Consider the following 18858-nt stretch of genomic DNA (forward strand, 5'->3'; position numbering starts at 1 on the left):
CTTTTATCTTTTTACAGTAACTCAACATTTATTTAGTCTTTTAAATTTATCTTTTATTAGTTCGATGATTTTAGTTACATTTAATTTTATATTATTAGTGATATATTAAATTAATATGTTACTTTTTAAGTTTGATTTTTTTTTTAATTATTATTATAAAATATAAAATCAAAATGTTACAAGAAGTTGATTGTTTAAGTTATATTCCACGTAAAGAAAATTAAATGTATAATTATATAAATATTTTATTATTATTTTGTTTTAAATGCGTATTTTAATTATTGTATATAAAAATAAGAAATATATACAATTTATAAGATTCAATTAATTTTTTCTGAATAATTAATATGAACGATATATCGTTGTAATATTTAGTAGAATTTTTAATGATCATAAATTTTTAATTAAAATAATTATTGTTAAAATTAAGATAAATGACTAACGGGGTAAATAAAATATAACAATAAAATAATTAAATTAAACTTTAAACACTTTTTTTTATCTAATTTAAAAAAAATAAAAAAATTATTAAATATAAATACAAATGTTAAGTGTTGGATGACATTGGAAAGTAACATATGTCCGATATCTATTATGTGTGAAATAAAAATGGAGTACCCTGTTTCTTTAGGCAGCAAAAGAAATTGTAATTAGTTCCAATTAAATAAATAAAAATGGAGTAACATATGTCCTATATCTATTTATATGTACTAGTTCCAATTTAATATTGTAACAAAAAAATTGTACTTTGTTTTGTTCTTATTATAATAAAAGCATATTACCATGCTATAATTTTTTTATATCTTTATTTAATTAATATGAGATGTATGTTTTACAAGAAAATAGTAGAAATAAAATATTTAATGTTATTGATATAATTGAAATGACATTACAGTTTTATAATATTGCATAAACTTTTTTATTTTTAGGTTGGTGATAGATTTACAATCACAATATTTAGATTTTGAATTGGAAAGATTTCACAACAGCCAAAAAGACTACATAAAATAGTGATCATTATAATGTTAGAAACAAATGAGATAATTTATAAATTAATGAGAGTAGCCACGTTGATAGTTACTTCTCATATATTTTAATTAATATCATTGATTGTATACATAATATTATTATTAATGAAATGTTTTGAATAATTTATTTTAAAAACAAAATAAACTTCTTTATTTTTATATATTTTTGTAATTTTTACATGTATATTAATAACAAACAACTCTTACTTTAAAGTACAAAATGTGCAAACAAAAAAGTACAAAAGATTTACAAATAGATATACATCTAAATGGAGTATTTTATTAATTATTTTAAGACAAGAGTTTCTTAAGAGTATTTGTTAACAACATATTTACTTCATATAGCTAACTTTACCAAATATAAAAACGTGACACCCACTTGGAAGCCAGCAAGAGAGAAAAAATTACAGGTGTACAATTTTGAGAGATCCAAAGTTATATTTTCCATATAAAAATACTATACATACTTAAACATTGTATATAAATTTTTTGGGAAATTACGGTATATGAATATTGATATATATGTGCAGTACAACACACTGTATGACAAGCGACAAATCATGGATAGGTACAGATATGGCATCATTATAGGGAGTATGAAATATGATATTTTATATAAAAAATTAAGGCATATATACGTTTATAAAAAATAAAAAAAATTATACAATTAATTATAAAAATTAAATTGTTTAATTTATAATACAAAATTATAATAAAAAATCATCAATTATATTTATTTATAATAATAAATTAATTCAAATTTATAAATAATAAAATTTAACAAAATTATTAGTTTTATCTAAAATAAAATAATATAGAAAACCATAATATCATAATGGTACAGGTATCAATGTATATATTTTATCATTTTATAATTATTCATACTTTATAACAAACGACAGATGATTTAACAATAAATGTTCAAAAATAAATAAATAAATTTTCAGTTGTGAGTGGCCAGCCATGAAACAAGATACAATAATGGTTCTGTTATCTAGAACAAATTATTGTGAGCGTCCAGACCAAATATTTAAATCAATATTAAAGTTAATTGGGTTATACATAGAGCTATTTAAGGTTGGTTTCTTTTTTAAATTAAATTACATCTATTTTAAAATTAATATATAAATTTAGATTTATAATTAAATTTATTATTTAGTTTAAAATTAATTATAAAATCAACTGTAATATTGATTATAGTTAAATAACTGTATTAAAAATTTTAATTTTAAAACTAATTTTTTTTTCAAAATCAGTTATTTAAAAAAATCAATTTTTTTGATAATTTTTTTTAAAAAAATTCTCACTAAATTTTTCGAGAAAAAATTCGATATAAATTTTTTTTGAGAAAAAAAAGTTTTTTTTTCCCGATAGTTTTTCAAAAAAAAAAATTTCAAATTTTTTTCAAGAAATAAAATCTTAAAATTAACAAAATATTGATAGTAGATAAAAACCAAATTCAAATATAAAATATAAGTGATTATCCAACTGGTTTATAAATAAACTGAATTATAACCATATAATTTTAACCGGATATTTAAAATGAATTTGGATCCAGTTTTGGATTTGGCCCTCGTAACTGAATTTTTTGCACAGCCCTTTAGACTTCTTCCATCTTATTTTAATGATATGATTTTTTTTTACAGATTTTAATAAATTGGATAATTTTGTTGATTTTAATAATAAAATAAGTTTTATTTATTTACTTATATTTAATAATTTTAATTTGTTGAGAAGTTTAATGATATAATAAATAAAAATATACTAATGAGAAAAATATAAAATAATAAATAATTTCAGACAAATTAAATGTTTAAAATTAGACGGACAAAGTAATATTTGATAGGTACTTTTTTTGACATTTCTCTAAAAAAATAAGATTTACATTGAATCCGTTTGTTTTAGATTTTTAAAAAGTGATTTTATTTTTATATATGTTAAAATGTTTTTATGAAAATTTACTAAAAAGTAATAAAAGTTATTTTTGATTATTTTTTAAAGATTAAAAAAAATGTAATTTTGACATTCAATAACTTAGACATTCATTATTAGAAATTTTAACATGATAAAATTTTTATTATTTTTTACAATATGGTATATTTCAAAAATGATTTTTATGAAAAACTTCTCATTTTAATTACTTTTTGAAATTTCATCATAAAAATAATTATACTAAATAGATAAAAAAATTAAAACGATGTATTTTTTTTTTTGTTAAAAGAGATGGTAAATTCAGCAATAATTAACTTATATAACTGTAAAGTCCGAATTCAAATCTGAAATAAGACATCCAACCTAACAATCATAATGTTTAAAGATATTTAAAATTATATTTTATTATAAATTATTTAAATTAATGTATCATTTGAAGTTTTATTTTCAATATTTTTTTTAAATTATAAGAAAAAGTAAAATACTATAAAAACTATTTTTTTAAAAGCCATAACAAATGGACCTTAAATTTGAAAATCATTTTTGTCGTAAAAAAATATCAAAGTCAATTTTTTTGGTTATAATTTGTAACAAAGATGTCATAAATTCGTTCATGTTGTTTTTCTTCAAATTTTATTTTTTAGTTAAAAGACTTATTTTTTGCCGTAAAAGAATGTCAAATATTTTTTTTCTATAATATGTAATCGTTCATGTTGTTTTTCTTGAAATTATTATGTCATTAACATGATGTCTTTTTAATTTTTTGTCAAAAGACTTATTTTTATATAATTAATGCTGTCAATTATTTCTTAATAAGACTTTATACTTGCGGTATTTATTGCAAGTTAGATGATGAATATATATATTCGAAAAAAATGCTAGCAAAAGTTATTTTTTTGACGTAGCAAAAGTATTATATATTAGATACTAGATAGCGTGTTAAAAGTATTATATAAAAAGTATTGTCACTTTTCATAAATTCAATCCAGTCCAAGACTTCAAGTTCTATAAGTTCGTTTGTGTATCACTGAGACTAACATTGCTGATTGCACATGAAGTTAAAAAAAACATGAGTTGTTTCTTTTTCCAATTTTTATCTAGTTTAAATATACATTTGAATTACCTAATCCAAATAAAAAATCGAAATTATTGAAAATAAATTGAAATGAGGGTTGGACCTCCGAAGTTAATAAAAAAAAGTTTAAAAGTATGATTCTTGATTGCGAGTAAAGGCCAGTTTGTAGTTGACAAAAAAAAAAGGCTAGTTTGTTTAAGATTAAATATCTCCCACCATAACTAAATAATTTTTTTCATCGATATATAATAATATAAAATAAATATTTATTATTAATAAAATTTTAAAAAATAAAAATTTATTATTGATATTTTGAAAATCTAAACGAAAACATATTAAAATACCAATATTGCGCCCGCACGGAATTTTTACTAGTTTGTTTAAGATTAATAAAATGTGATTGACATAAAATAATTAAAAAAGAAAAAGGTTTGTTTGTAGAGCATAAATTAATTTGGAGTAGTATTTGTTTACAATAATAAAAATTATTTTCTTAATATTCTCTTTCATGTACCACAATCATTAAAATTAGATTATTAAAACAACTTATCATTTTAATTATAAAAATCAAGTTTTTAGATTCTAATTTTTTTATAAAAAAGTCATTCATAAAATCATTTTTAGTGAAATAATTTGTAAACTCTAAATAAAGGTGATTAAGTGATTAAATGAATTTTAAATTTATTAGTTAACTTATCATACAAGAATCTATGGATAAAACTTAGGCGAACTACCATTCAAAAACTTAACAGCTTAACCGAACAAGTGATAGAATCATAAATAGTTATTGGATGATAGTTTTGAGGTTTTTTCTTTTTCACGGAAAAATTGAACATAAAGATGACAATAGATAGACCTACCCATGCCTATACCCATAGTGTGAATTTTTCATTTACACATTGCAGGTTTTTTTTTTTTGAAGGTGTCCAATAGATCTGAGTCGATTATCATCCCTAATTGGACCACATCACTCGTTGATTCTTTGAGTTCTTTATTTATATTTAATTATGATAAACTAAGTTTTCATGTTTAAAAGATCAAATCACTAATCAATATTCATGTATAGTATAAAGTCTTTGTAGTTTCTCGATAGACCTTCATTTGGCTAAGATGCACTTAGTTTAATTTAAAAATACAGAATACAAATTGATGATTTTTTTTTTCATTAGTTTTCATCCATTTAACTTAAAGTAATTACATTGAAACACAAATTTTAACACTAAATGAGACACAAATACAATTTCGTATAAAATACATTGGAAATCGTATTTTATTTTTCATAAAGTGTCAATATTGTATTTGTGTTCTATTTTATGTCAAATTTTATATTATAATAACATTACTCTTTTATATCAATCGTTCTTTACATCATACATTTTAGATATTTTTTTTCATTTCATTGATTTTCTATTCGGGCACATCAGCAATCATTATTAAATTAATAAGATGTAATCGAAGAATCACCTTGACGGATGCCGTAAATCTCTTCTTGCAAATCTGAGACACGAAACACATCTCCTTGATGATATCGTTCGCGCAGTTCAGACCAAATTTCAGCCACATAATCCATCCACATCACGCTTGGAGCATCCGACTCCGAAGAATTCGTCATCCAAGACATCAACATAGTATTACAACGATCCCACGCAATAGAAAGACGATCAATATCAGAAGGGCGAGGAAGAGAACCATTTACAAACCCTAATTTGTTCTTTGAACGAAAGGGCAACAATCATTGAACATGACCACAAATGGTAGTTTGAGGCGGAGAAACCAACGTGACACTAGGATTGTCGCTCGGATGCATGAAGTATGGATCAAACATATCATGTTGGTAGGTGTCATTGGCTGTTACCGGAGGCGGAGGAGAAAGGATCGGAGTTTCAGAAGCCATAGTAGGTGATATAATATTTTCAGAATCGGAATCCATAAAGATCAATGGAGAAAAGAAAAAAAGCAAAAGGCAAAAGAAAGAAAAAGGAAATAGAAAAAAAAAATCAAGATAAAAAAAATCAGAATTTTTACGCTAATACTATATTAAATTGTAATATCTCTTGATTTTATTCAATAACAATGAAGAAAGATGTTGTGCACAATTCTTCCTAGATCCCAACAAATTAAGGAAGGATCCTATTTATATAGAGGGAATTAAACAAATTAAAGCTAAAAATAAGAGAAAAAGGTAACAAAAGTAACTAACTCTAAATTATCTTCATAAGAGACTCTAATTGAGATAAACAAATGAGGAATGATAGTTATGATCAATCATGCTTCCCTTTTACTCCATAAATTTTCACAAGCCTTAAATTATCGTTTTCATGTTTGCATGTGAAAAAGCACACACAAGACATCTAGGACTAGTTGGTCAAGATGTGTTGTCCATTTCAATGTCAGGCTTTACCGTCTTTTTCTTTTGGCTTTACTTTTCCTTTTTCCCTTAGTTATCACACCTCCATAGTTTTGGAACAGGATTGCCTGGAAGAAGCTAATCCAAACCATTAAATACAAAGTAAATCAATCTCAGCCGTCCTGTCTTTATCGATGATTGAGATGGTAACAGCAGGTAGGGAATGTATTTCCCAGCTTTTTAAGCAAGATGGGCATAGGTTTTCAATAAAAATCATACTAATTACTGTTAAAAAATGGTTTGTATACAGCAAGATGCCATTATGCAACCATTACATTCATGACACTTGTTCCAGGACAAAATAAAGCATCAAACGTTGGTGTAACTTCAACCGATCCATACTATCCAATTCTGCTAGGAGAATTTCTAGTAACAATAACAGTAATTTGAGGAACAGTGACCAAACAATTTATCTTACACGATACTTGAAACTTGAAAGCATAATTTAACTACACCGGTTCTCTACCCTTACATTACCCACCCAAATAAGGAAAATATATGTTCTGTTTATACATCACTAACCCAGCACAATCCACAAAATGACAAATAGATACATAAACTTTTCAATATCTTCATTTAGGAGATTGTTATGGATTAGAGAAAAAAACCTTGTAGAGGACTGAATCCCAGGTGTCAAGAGACATGAAGAAGCTTGTTAACAGCCGAGTCCAGATAATCAACATGCCTTCGCAGGATTTTTCTTCAAATAATTAAGGATTCCAATTGAAAGCTAAGATTAAAAAGAAGGATTATGTAAAACATCAAATTGTTCCTAATCTAATATTCATTTCAGCAACCAAGATGGTGATGGAAGAGTTGGTAACATGACTCTCCCTTGAGAAAAAAAAACCCAAGTTTGATTCTTGCAGTTGCCCATTTGGGTTGGGAGGTAGCCATCTCTGTGTAAAGTACCAAATGTCCCGCAACAGATTCGAGAATTAGTCTCATAGCTGGTCCAAAGGGCCTAAACCGTGAGATACCTTGAGACACCTACCAGGGATCAAAGACGCTAATTCCAATACTTAAAATTGTTTCAGTAGGATATTGAACAAGTTTGTCTCATACATACAGTGTATATAACAATAAACAACAAACCTAACAAAGTAATCGAAATATAACAACAACAACCAGACGCCATGATTTTCTATTATATAACATATCTCTTTCCAACACATTAATTTCTAGGTCTATCCTAATTGTTTTTCTAGGTCTACAATCGAATAACATTTTTGTAACTTTGTAAGTGAGATGAATGTTTGGCCTTTCAAGTTGCACAAAAAGAAAAAGGTAAAAGAGATTAGTTAGCAATTAGTAAACAACAAAGTGATTGGATACAGTTGGGATGCTAAATTATCAACGCTCTTCATTTCCTCATTTAATCTGCACCATTTAACATCAACCTTCATCAATTTTAATGAATTTTCTCAGAAAAAGAAAAATCAGCATAAAATAAGAAGGAAAAACTTACTTGAGACACGAATTTATATAGCGATTCCCTTTATTTGCTGCATCAAGGACTGAAATCAAACCGCAAATAAATCAATAAATAAATAAATACGATAAATTAAGATTATTTAGGGATTGAGGAAAATGGAATGTGTACCGGATTCCTGGAGGTGACCGGTGGCGTCGGTGAAGCATTGAATGTGATGAAGTGAGGTGGCGGTGGAATGAGAGAGGGCTAAGCGGAGAGAAGCGAAGAGAGAAGTGAAGCTCTGTGCAATGGCGAATGAATCTCGCTCTACAACTTCAATGGCTTTGAATAATTCACTCTGAATATTATTATTGAAAGAGGTGTCATTTATGATTAGGGTTCCGGTTTCTGATTCTAGATTAGGATTGGGAGGATCCTCTCTGTAATTGTCTTCTTCCACTGTGTCTCCCATTTTCTCTTCCTCTCTCAATTGTGAATTTGGTCCTAACCTATCACACATTTTATTTAATTTAATCCTTCAAAGTCATTAACCATAAACTGACACCCTTATGATTGATACATGAGTGATGACTCAACTAATTCTTTACCAATTGCATAAACATGTTTTAAAAATTAATTTTATAATAAATATGAAAATCATTCTATCTCAATATTTGTAAAATGTTTTCATAAAATAAAAAATATTTATCAAATGTGACCTACAAAATTTGAATAAGATAATAACGGTATGTTCCAATTTAATTATTGTGTTTAATTTAATTTTGAAATGTCCATTGAACTTATGTTCATTTATTTAGTTTAGTAGGCTACATCAATATCAATTTTAATTTAAAACCACTCAAACCAAAAAATTATTTGCTAAGGAGTAATTCATATTAAAATGTGGAACACCAAAAGAAAATAAGAATTAATCATCCACAAAAATATTGGTTAATAATAATTTCCTAATTTAATATATATATATAATATATATATATATTTAATTATTTTCACCGTCACCCATAACTAATTAGAATACACTATTACAAAGAATAAAAAAAGTATATATAATTATTTGATGTATTAATTTTTTGCAATTAATTGTTTAAAATAATTTTATATTAACTGTGAATAATATTTAAATTCATATTTTGTTTTTACTACAATGAACGTTGGATTCAAAGAAATATGCTAAACATCCATCAATAAACTCAAATTTCAATCTTTTGGATAATGCACACCTCAAATAAAATTAACTAAAGAAACAGTAAATAATAATTAATAATAATAATAAAGCATGTATGCCTTCGAGCTTTCGGCCTAGTTGCAAACTTCACCGGCCAATTGTTGAGAATTAAGAAACGAGGCCGGCGGGAATTTCATTCGAGAAATGGCTACCGTTAAAATCACCATAAATGAATATTTAATTATTTATGTATAGACTATAATTATGTTTTTTATCTATAGATTATAATTATGTTTTCTTTATCATTATTAAAACTAAAAATATAACAAATTTTATTTAGAAAAAGAAAATAAATCAGGTGTATTCAATGTAAGTTAATTTTACATCCACAATAAATAAAAACAATTAATTTCATCGTCTTTTTAAATAATTATAATCAACCTACATAAAAAAAATACAAAATTAATGGTTTAAAATTAAATGTAGATATAAATTTATTTAGACTCTTTTATAAAAGAAAATAGTATCTCACATATCACAAATCATGATTTAAATTTTAATTAAAAAAATTATTCACATATAATATTGACAATATTTAAACATTATCTTCAATGAAAAAAATTTATTATATTTTCACATGTTACCAAATCTTAAAGATCCACGTCTACATACGTGACACATTTAGATCTTTTAAACAATAATAATTTGTTAGAGTAAAAAAAGGAAATCATATATGTAAGAAGGGTGAAGGAGTAAGAATTAAGAAATGGAAGGAATGCTATTTAGTTTTATTTAAATTTAAATTTAAAATAACGAAAAAGCATTTTAAAAGCTTTTAAAGATTCAAATTCTTTAATCTAGCTTCTAATTCCTCTAATCTAATCCGTTTGGACCCCACCTTTTAATATAATTTCCAAAATTCCAGGTCCTGTCGCTTCTTCATTTCAAAACTAAAAACTACGTAACAAACAAAGAAAATCGCAACGCTCAAACTCCACCTTTTTCTTCCTTCTTTCATTCATCACTCTCAATCTCAAATCTCGCACCTAATTTCCGTTCTCCGTTTCCCCCAAAACCTAAATTCCACTGTCATTCTGTTCGATCTATAACCGCGTTCTTCCATTCCCCTCGCAATTCCAACATTTTCCTTTTCAAACTTCGATTTCATCTCTGCCTTTTCAAACTTCGCCTTCTCATCCCTCACTTTCTTCCCACATTTCTTCCCCGCTACAGGTTCGTTTCGATCTGCTCACCTTTCTCTTTCTTTTGGTTCTTTCGTTGCGTTATTAATTCATATATATTTAATTCATGAATATTAATTCCGGTGAGCTTATAATGTAGCTGCTATTCGAAGTTTTCTTTTCATTTTTATTTTATTTTTCTGAGATCGATTTGGTTCCCTCGAATTGCAGTTTCTGAGAAATTCGTTTGAACCATAACACCTTTTATTTAATTAAGCTTATTTCAAATTAAATTTTTTATTTTATTTTAATTTTACTTAGAAGAAGTTAGAAGTGCCCCATCATTATAGTAATTTTGTGTGGATAAATTGTTGTTTAGCATATTTTGGATACTAAGTCCCGCCAGTTTGGATTAAGGTTGTGCTTGTTGTGACAGTGTAGACATAGTTAATCAAAGGGGAAAAGGGTTTCTGATACGAGCATGCAGTGGGAACAGGAGGGAGGGGCAAAAGGGGGAACTGACAACTTAAATGTGTTTCCTTGGGAAAGTGTCAATCAAATAGAAGAAGGTAACAACTGGTTTCTGTCTCTGAAAATGGTACATTTTGCGTTCCTTATCTCCTTTTCAATGACACTTCCTGGATTTTTATATGGTTCTAGGTAGCCAGCTTGCTCCTGTGATAAAATGGATAAATGCTGTGCTTCCTTACTTTAACCTGCCTTTAGAAACTTCAGAGGAGGAATTGAGGGCTTGCTTGAGGGATGGATCAGTATTATGCAGGGTTTTGGACAATCTGGTTCCTGGGTCACTGGAGGTTGTTGGAATATCTTTCATTATGTTATATGCTCATATACTCTGCATCTTCTTTTTATCTTGCAATTATGTATACATCAACATTAATTGTTTTCTAATTGAGCTGAAATTAAGTTAGGTGTTTTTTCGTTATAATTATTTTTGTCCTATTTTGTTCTAAAGAATGTGTTTTTAACTTCAGGGAAGTGATTCTTTGAATGAGCCGGTGTGTGTTCAAAGGTTTCTTGTGGCCTTGGATGAACTGGGACTGTCAGGATTTGAATTGTCAGACCTGGATCAGGTACGAGAAGTTTCTTATGTGCAATGCAATTTGAAAACATACCGAGTTACCATGTCTTTGGCTTTCTTTAGTCGTGGTTGTCCTTGGTTAAAGGGTTGGCTAGATAAATACCCCATTTGTCTGTACGTCGGAAATGGATGGTTAGCTTCACCTTTTGTCACACAATGAAGGAGAACCACTGTATAAACTGATTGAGATGTTTAGCATTTTACTGTTGTGACTTGTGAGGTTAATATTTACTTTAGTTGGATTTTTGTTGTGGATTGCGAAGATAGTACTCAGCTTTTTATGAGCTTAGGCTGGGTGTACTGTACTGTTACTAATAAAAGAAATTGTTTGGCTCTGTCCAAACATGATACTGGAATTCTATTTTTCCTTACTGCTATTTGTAAGTTCTATACTAATTATTTAATTATGCAGGGATCAATGGTGCCTGTGTTGCAGTGCCTTGAGAATCTGAAAGCTCACTTTGCATATAATGCTGCACGAGAAAATATCCAAAGTTGTTCAAGGAAGAGGTGGGACCAGCCAGACCGAACATCCCTAGCAGAAACTGATAGTTGCCTCAAGGATGCTTCAAAATTCCAACATGTTGATGACTCCGCTGAATCAGGTATTATGATCCATTAAAAAATACCACAATTTAAATTGATTTATTGAAAATTTTAATTTGTTCGAGTCTGTAGAAGCCATGTGATCGATGTATCTGATCCCACCTAATATGATAAGACTTAGTTGATGTTGCTGTTTTCATTCCTATCCAAACTTTTTTATGTTATTTGTTACATTATACCTTTGTTTTTTTATATCCAGATGGAATTGCTTCCATCGATCAGATTGGATTCAAGTCTAATGAACTGTTCGAGTTGAAGCAAGGACTGCACGTGGATCTTTCAGATGCTAAACTTAATAAATTATTGAAATCAAACAATTTGGATGTAAGTAATAAGTTACTTAATTTGTTTGTCTCTATCAATGTTCCTTTTGTTAATGCTCTTGCCATTAGATAATTTTTTTGACTTTTATATGTATATGCATTTGAGTTATTGTCATCAATTCATTTATAACCCTAATATATTAGTTAAATCTTTGTCTGCAGAGTGTCTCAACTCGATTTCTTTTTAACATAGTAAATAGGATCCTAAGTGATATATTTGAAAGGAAGAATGGAGACATACCTCAAGTAAGTGGGCTAAATACTCTTATGATAAATAATGTACAACTTTACTACTTTGCTTTGTCTAGCAAAAGTAAATTTGATCATGTCACCGAACAGTTGTTCAGTTTCCCATTTATTTATATGTTTCTAGGCTCAGCGTGCAGCATGCCTGTTGAGGAAAATTCTGCAAGTAATGGAGTCACGCTTTTCAAATCAAGCAGAAAGCATGAAAAATGTAAATTTAACATTCTCTATGCTTTTTTTTTTTTGTCAAAAAAGTGTTTTTAGAAATTACATTGAATAATTACTATTTTTGTGTTGCATACCTGAAGCAAAACAATCTTTTCAAGGCTCGTGAGGGAAAGTATCAAACTAAAATAAATGCACTTGAAACCCTGGCGGTAGGGACAACTGAAGAGAATGAGGTATTTTATTCGTTGATGCATCTGGAGGCATGCATTACTGTCTTTTTATGTTATTATTATTGTCTGCTAATTTAATTTTAAAAAGTTATCTTCACTTTCTACAGGTTGTGACGGGTTGGTTTCAGCAGTTGAAGGTGCAAACCTATCTCAAGCCCTAACTTTTTTGTTCAAGAATATGGATAAAATTACCAACACAGACCCTTAGTTCTGTTATTTTCATTGTCATTGCATATTTGTGTTGCATCTTAGAGTAATGTTCTTGATTTGGGTGAATAACTAATTAATACTGTGACTAAATAATTTAAAATGATAAGAAGCCACTTCTATTGCATGGGTCCTGTGCAGCATAGGGAGTCCATTGGCACAAAACTAGTTTTATATTAACTCTTCTATCAATATTTTATTCAACCTAAAATGTTATGAGAGATTATGACCTTAATATTTATTGAAATTCATGTCAGTTGAAGAGGTGTTCCTTTTTAACATAGTCTGATTTTTTATTCAAAATCACTTGATTTATTTTTAAGGGTACTTTAGATTTTAAAAATTACAAACTTGTAGTTTTTCTTATTTTTGATGTGATTGCTGTTAACTAACTTGCTACAATCATTTCTATTTTTAGTTTTCTTTGCAGCATGAACAAACTAAATTTGAGGAGAAGAAGAAACTTGAAGAGCAAGACTTTTCTCGATTAAAGAAAGATAAAATTCAAAGTGAAATTGAAATTTCTGCATTGAAGCAAGATTTGGAATTGGCCAAAAGATCACATGAAGAACATGTTTTACAGTTAGAATTGCAAGCTTCTGAATCTAAATCTGAATATGAGAGAAGGATACAGGAACTTAAATGTCATCTTGCTGATGCGAGGAAGCAAGTGAAGGAAATGGAGACATTTTCGGAATCCAGATATTTGAATTGGAGGAATAAAGAGCATACCTATCAAAGTTTCTTAAATCAACAATTTGGAGCTTTCAAGGTTTGTTTCTTTGTTTTACTATTTGTTTTATGGTTGTTAATTTTATGTTGTGCTTCATACCATATAGTTTGATGCTTTATAGGAATTGAAAGCTGTCATGAAATCTGTCAAAGATGAAGTGATAAAAACAAAAAGAAGCTACTTAGAGGAATACAAGTACTTTGGTACGTTACAGTATTTTAAATTCTCATGATTTTAACATCTATTGTTTATTTTATGATGTATTTGCAAACTTTTCATATGTAGGAATCAAGCTCAAAGGTCTAGCCGAGGCCGCTGATAATTATCATGTACTTCTAACAGAAAATAGGAAATTATATAATGAAGTTCAAGATTTGAAAGGTACACATTATTATAGTAATGTTAAATGTGATCCTTTTTCTTGCTTGCTAACCTTATTTTTTCTTTCCTTTCATTCTGAACCATTTATGAATAGGAAATATCAGGGTATATTGTCGAGTTAGACCATTTCTTTCGGGGCAAAGTCAGAACCATACAACAGTTGAGTTTATTGGTGATGATGGAGAACTAATTATTAGCAATCCTCTAAAACAAGGAAAAGAAAGCCGCAAGCTTTTTAAATTTAATAAGGTTTTTGGTCAAGCCACAAGTCAAGGTACTTTTTTTTCCTCTTCTTTTTTATTATTATTATTACATTTTATGGATTGTTTGTAATTAATAGAAATAGTAATGTTCAACTTATGCACTTTTATTTTTGTAGAGGAAGTATTCATGGACACTCGGCCACTAATTCGTTCTGTTTTGGATGGGTACAATGTTTGTATATTTGCATACGGTCAAACTGGCTCTGGAAAGACTTATACCATGGTATACATTTTGTATATTTAATACTTTCTTTACATTGTGAGTGGATATGTGGTTCAAAATGTTTACTTAACAATTGTTTCTCTACTAGAGTGGACCTAGCCTATCATCAAAATCAGATTGGGGAGTCAACTATCGGGCACTTCATGATCTTTTCCATATCTCCCAGAGTAGGAGAAATTCTATCATTTACGAAGTTGGAGTTCAAATGGTTGAAATTTATAATGAACAAGTTCGTGATTTACTATCGAGCAATGGTCCTCAGAAGAGATATCCTTTTCCATTTTTATTCCCAGACCCCACCCACAATTGTGAGAGCCTTATGCACTTGACTTCCCTTTTTATCAAAAGTTATGAAACTCTTTATTCATACTTAAGCTTGCATTCTTATTCGTATATGTTATTGGCATAAAACTATGCATATACAGCCACATGTATCAAAGACTTGACATACAATATTGTTGATTTATATGCTTCATGCATATGTTTTTGCTATCATGTTCGCATCATTGATTTGTTGTGTTTAGATGCCGCTGTTTATACTGTTCATTTACTTTTGTTATAAAAGATTTATATATGAAGTTTTGTTTCCTTGACTTGCACACACTTGGAATTTGGAATACTACTCAACCAAATGGGTTGGCTGTTCCTGATGCAAGTATGCATTCTGTGAATTCAATGAAAGATGTCCTTGAGTTGATGAACACTGGGTTGATGAATCGCGCAACTAGTGCCACAGCCTTAAATGAAAGAAGTAGTAGATCACACAGGTTACATTCACTGTTTTAAGATTTTCTTCGATGACAATTTTCCAATTATGGAGACAAAACTCACTTATATTTTATTTTGTGATCATATGATAGTGTTCTCTCTATTCATGTTCGAGGAACGGAAGTGAAGACCAACTCTCTGTTGCGTGGATGTCTGCATCTTGTGGATCTTGCAGGAAGTGAAAGAGTGGATCGTTCTGAAGCAACTGGAGATAGGCTTAAGGAGGCTCAGCATATAAACAAATCACTATCCGCACTTGGAGATGTTATATTTGCTCTGGCTCAAAAGAGTCCACATGTGCCATACAGAAATAGTAAATTGACTCAACTTCTACAGAGTTCGTTAGGTAATTGTTGCTAATTGCTATTATTGAAATCAACTTGCCATGCTGTTATATTTGGTTTCATTAGTTTGTGTTTTGATTTTACGCCGCATATTGTAGTCATGCTTTATTAAACTTCAGTAGCTTTATTTCTCGTATTTTACAGGTGGCCAAGCGAAAACTCTTATGTTTGTACAGCTTAATCCTGATGTTGCTTCATACTCTGAAACTATAAGCACCTTGAAGTTTGCTGAAAGGGTTTCTGGTGTTGAGTTAGGCGCGGCTCGTAGCAACAAAGAGGGAAGGGATGTGAGAGAACTTATGGAGCAGGTTATTTTTATTTTTGTTTGCATTTTACATGTATAATGCATCTGCACATATGGATCATGAAGTACTGAATTCAAACATGCTCCTTATTTTGATTGGGAAGTTTGGTGCATACGTATAGTTAATGAAACACTAAATTCAATTGCTCTTTGTTAGATTGTTCAGATCAGGAAGTTTTGCAGGGAAAATATAACTGGAAAAATTTAACAAATTCCGATTAATCAGTTCATTTACTGCCTGGGAAGCTAACAGTGTTGATATTGGCTTAACCACAGCAAATAGTGTTAACATACAATTTATTTTAATTATCTTCTAACCGGCAGTTATTTGTAACACAAAAGTACCGCTCAAATTTAAATAAAAATTCTTGTGTGCAATTATAAGGCATGTGATGTTGCATGGAAGTAGATGTGGGATGTTAAAAGCCAACAAGAAAATAAGATTAATGTTGCTGATATGAGAATGCTACAACAGATGAATGTCATACAACAGGAGAGAAAAGTAGAGGCGGCTCCTGTTGTAGAAAAAATGATAGAATCTCATCTTAAGGGGTTTGAGCTTGTGTGAAGAAGATCGTAGAAGCACTCGTAAGGATAGTCCAATCTTTAGATAAGATTCATTGCAGGACATTTATGACACAGCTTTTTATCTATGCAGCCAACTCCAGTCAGTAAGAAAAAATATTGGACTGTCATCATCTTGTGTAGCCAGTTGAATTTTGTGTGGCCTAGTTATGCATACTACTTGTAAAATAAAACCAGTTGGCTTAAACTGGAATTGCTGTATCATTTACAAGTGCATACTAACTTGTATTTTCTTGCAGATGGCATCTCTCAAGGACGCTTTGGCAAGGAAGGATGAAGAGATTGAGCGGTTTCAGTTGCTCAAGGCTAATAATAATGGTGCAAAACATGGAATGATCTCACTAAGGCATGCGTCATCATCCCCAAGGTCATCATCCCCAAGGAGACATTCCATAGGGACTCCACGGCCCCGCAATAACTTGAGACTTTCTGGAGCAAAGAGCTTGGGAGTCAATGAAAAAGTAGCATCTGACATGGATAACAGCTCAGAGTACAGTGATAAGCATTCGGAAGCTGGTTCTCATCAATCAGTGGATGATTTCAGGAACAAGTCCAGTTCCCTTCTGGTGAAATTAGCTCGAGAAGACATTGATCAAAATTTCAATGAGGACATTGACCTCTTAAGATTTGGAGATGCAGATTCGGAGGAGAGATTAAGTGACATATCTGACGGTGGTCTTTCAATGGGAACAGAAACTGAGGGTTCAATCTGCAGTATTGTGGAGTACACTCTTTTCCCTGATCTTGAGAAGGCAGCTGAAACTACGCCATCTAGGGATACAACATCTGACAACCTTCTAGCTCAGAGCACGGAAAAGTGAGTTCTCTCTTTCAAATAAATTTTTCAAGATCAAAATATTTATCCTAGTGTATAATGCTAATGTATTAGTATTACATTTGTGATTACAAGTCAAATCCTAATGATTTGGGTAGGGTTTTTACCAAGCCATCATTGAAATAGACCAGAAATCAATTTATGTTTCATTAATGCAGGCCCATTATGCCATCAAAAATTCCCAAAGCTCCGCAAATCCAGCCAAAACTGCAGACAAGAACTTCTAGGTTATCATTGAACAGAAGCACCTCGAAGGTTTCGTCAAGTATGTATATCCAATTAGCTTTCACCCCTTTTATTTTGTTATGTCTCCAAATTAAACATCTAATTTGTACTCACATCTGTTCCCATTTTAAATTGATCTATTACCCAACAGTACACCCTTTGGTTGTTCTGCTTCTCATTTATTGTCTTACATGCAGGTATTAAAAAACCCACAGTTGGTAGCTCGTCTTCGGTGAGGCCCTCGAAACGATGGCAATAGTTAGATACTACTTGGATGTTGTAGAGTGTTTGTAGAGATAGTCTATAGGAACTTTCTATCCACGTTAGGTGCTCATTCTATTATTATACTCAAGGCGCAAGAGTTATAGCTGATTTCAGCTTCAATCTGTTATTGAATGTAAGCTTCATGGTCTTGTTACTGATTACTGAATCAGTTGTATTTATAAATTTCCTTTCAGATAATGTTTTCTGTGATATTGTATACTTAGCTGAGGGAAGAAATATCACAATTCATCAAGCATTTAAACCCTACATTTGAAACTTTGGATATTATTTGAATAGAGGGTACAAAAATTCGTCTTAAAAAGATATTTCTAAATTCAATAGTTGTTCAGAATGAAAGAAATAAAATGATAAAAATTTATCAAACTTAATGCCATATCTCATATAGGGTTCGGTCTTTGAAAATAAGATTATTTCCCAATGCATAAAATTCATGTATGTTTGGTCAGTAATGAGATTAAGGACATATTATTTTTGTTTGTTAAATGGATCGAGGTTAGAGCAAGTGGTTGGTGCATTGTGTATAAATGTTGAAAATTTCGTGATACTGAATTTAATTCCTTCTTCTAAAAAAATGGAGGATTCAACATAAATAAAACACATACTGATTAAAATGATAAAATTACATCATTTTCGATTTTGGTATTGTATATTATTTATTCCTCTTAATTCAAAACTTAAACTTTTACTAATAAAGCAATAAAAACATTATATTTTCAATGCTAGAATTATATATTATACTAGTGTGTATGCATTTGACTGAATTTTATTTTTAATTAAATTTAAAAAATATTGTGTATATTATATTTG

General features: G+C 29.3%; 2 protein-coding genes across 3 annotated transcripts; one reads left to right on the plus strand and one right to left on the minus strand.

The window, feature by feature from the left end:
* Positions 1–6744: 6744 nt before the first annotated feature.
* On the minus strand, positions 6745–8397 carry LOC101498635 (uncharacterized). The gene is made up of 4 exons (XM_004503654.4): positions 8046–8397; positions 7911–7959; positions 7778–7822; positions 6745–7142 (listed from the first exon to the last, which is right to left on the minus strand). The coding sequence occupies exons 1-4, from the start codon at positions 8374–8376 to the stop codon at positions 7076–7078; spliced, it is 492 nt and encodes a 163-aa protein (XP_004503711.1). The 5' UTR covers positions 8377–8397; the 3' UTR covers positions 6745–7075.
* Positions 8398–9978: 1581 nt separating this feature from the next.
* On the plus strand, positions 9979–18297 carry LOC101499500 (kinesin-like protein KIN-14J). Of its 2 annotated transcripts, none has more exons than XM_004503658.4 (22): positions 9979–10275; positions 10660–10792; positions 10884–11038; positions 11219–11317; positions 11738–11930; positions 12131–12255; positions 12417–12500; positions 12628–12711; positions 12809–12901; positions 13006–13035; positions 13524–13877; positions 13960–14041; positions 14124–14219; positions 14314–14493; positions 14599–14705; positions 14794–14972; positions 15308–15472; positions 15566–15819; positions 15962–16125; positions 16946–17523; positions 17700–17806; positions 17964–18297. In XM_004503658.4, exons 2-22 carry the CDS (start codon positions 10705–10707, stop codon positions 18023–18025), a joined length of 3279 nt encoding a protein of 1092 aa, XP_004503715.1. In that variant the 5' UTR covers positions 9979–10275; positions 10660–10704; the 3' UTR covers positions 18026–18297. The 2 variants fall into 2 exon arrangements, with proteins under 2 accessions (XP_004503715.1, XP_004503714.1); XM_004503657.4 differs by having other exon boundaries at positions 10665–10792.
* The last annotated feature ends 561 nt before the right edge of the window (positions 18298–18858 follow it).

Source organism: Cicer arietinum, chromosome 6 (assembly GCF_000331145.2).
Source record: "Cicer arietinum cultivar CDC Frontier isolate Library 1 chromosome 6, Cicar.CDCFrontier_v2.0, whole genome shotgun sequence".
In the NCBI taxonomy this organism is placed as follows: domain Eukaryota; kingdom Viridiplantae; phylum Streptophyta; class Magnoliopsida; order Fabales; family Fabaceae; genus Cicer; species Cicer arietinum.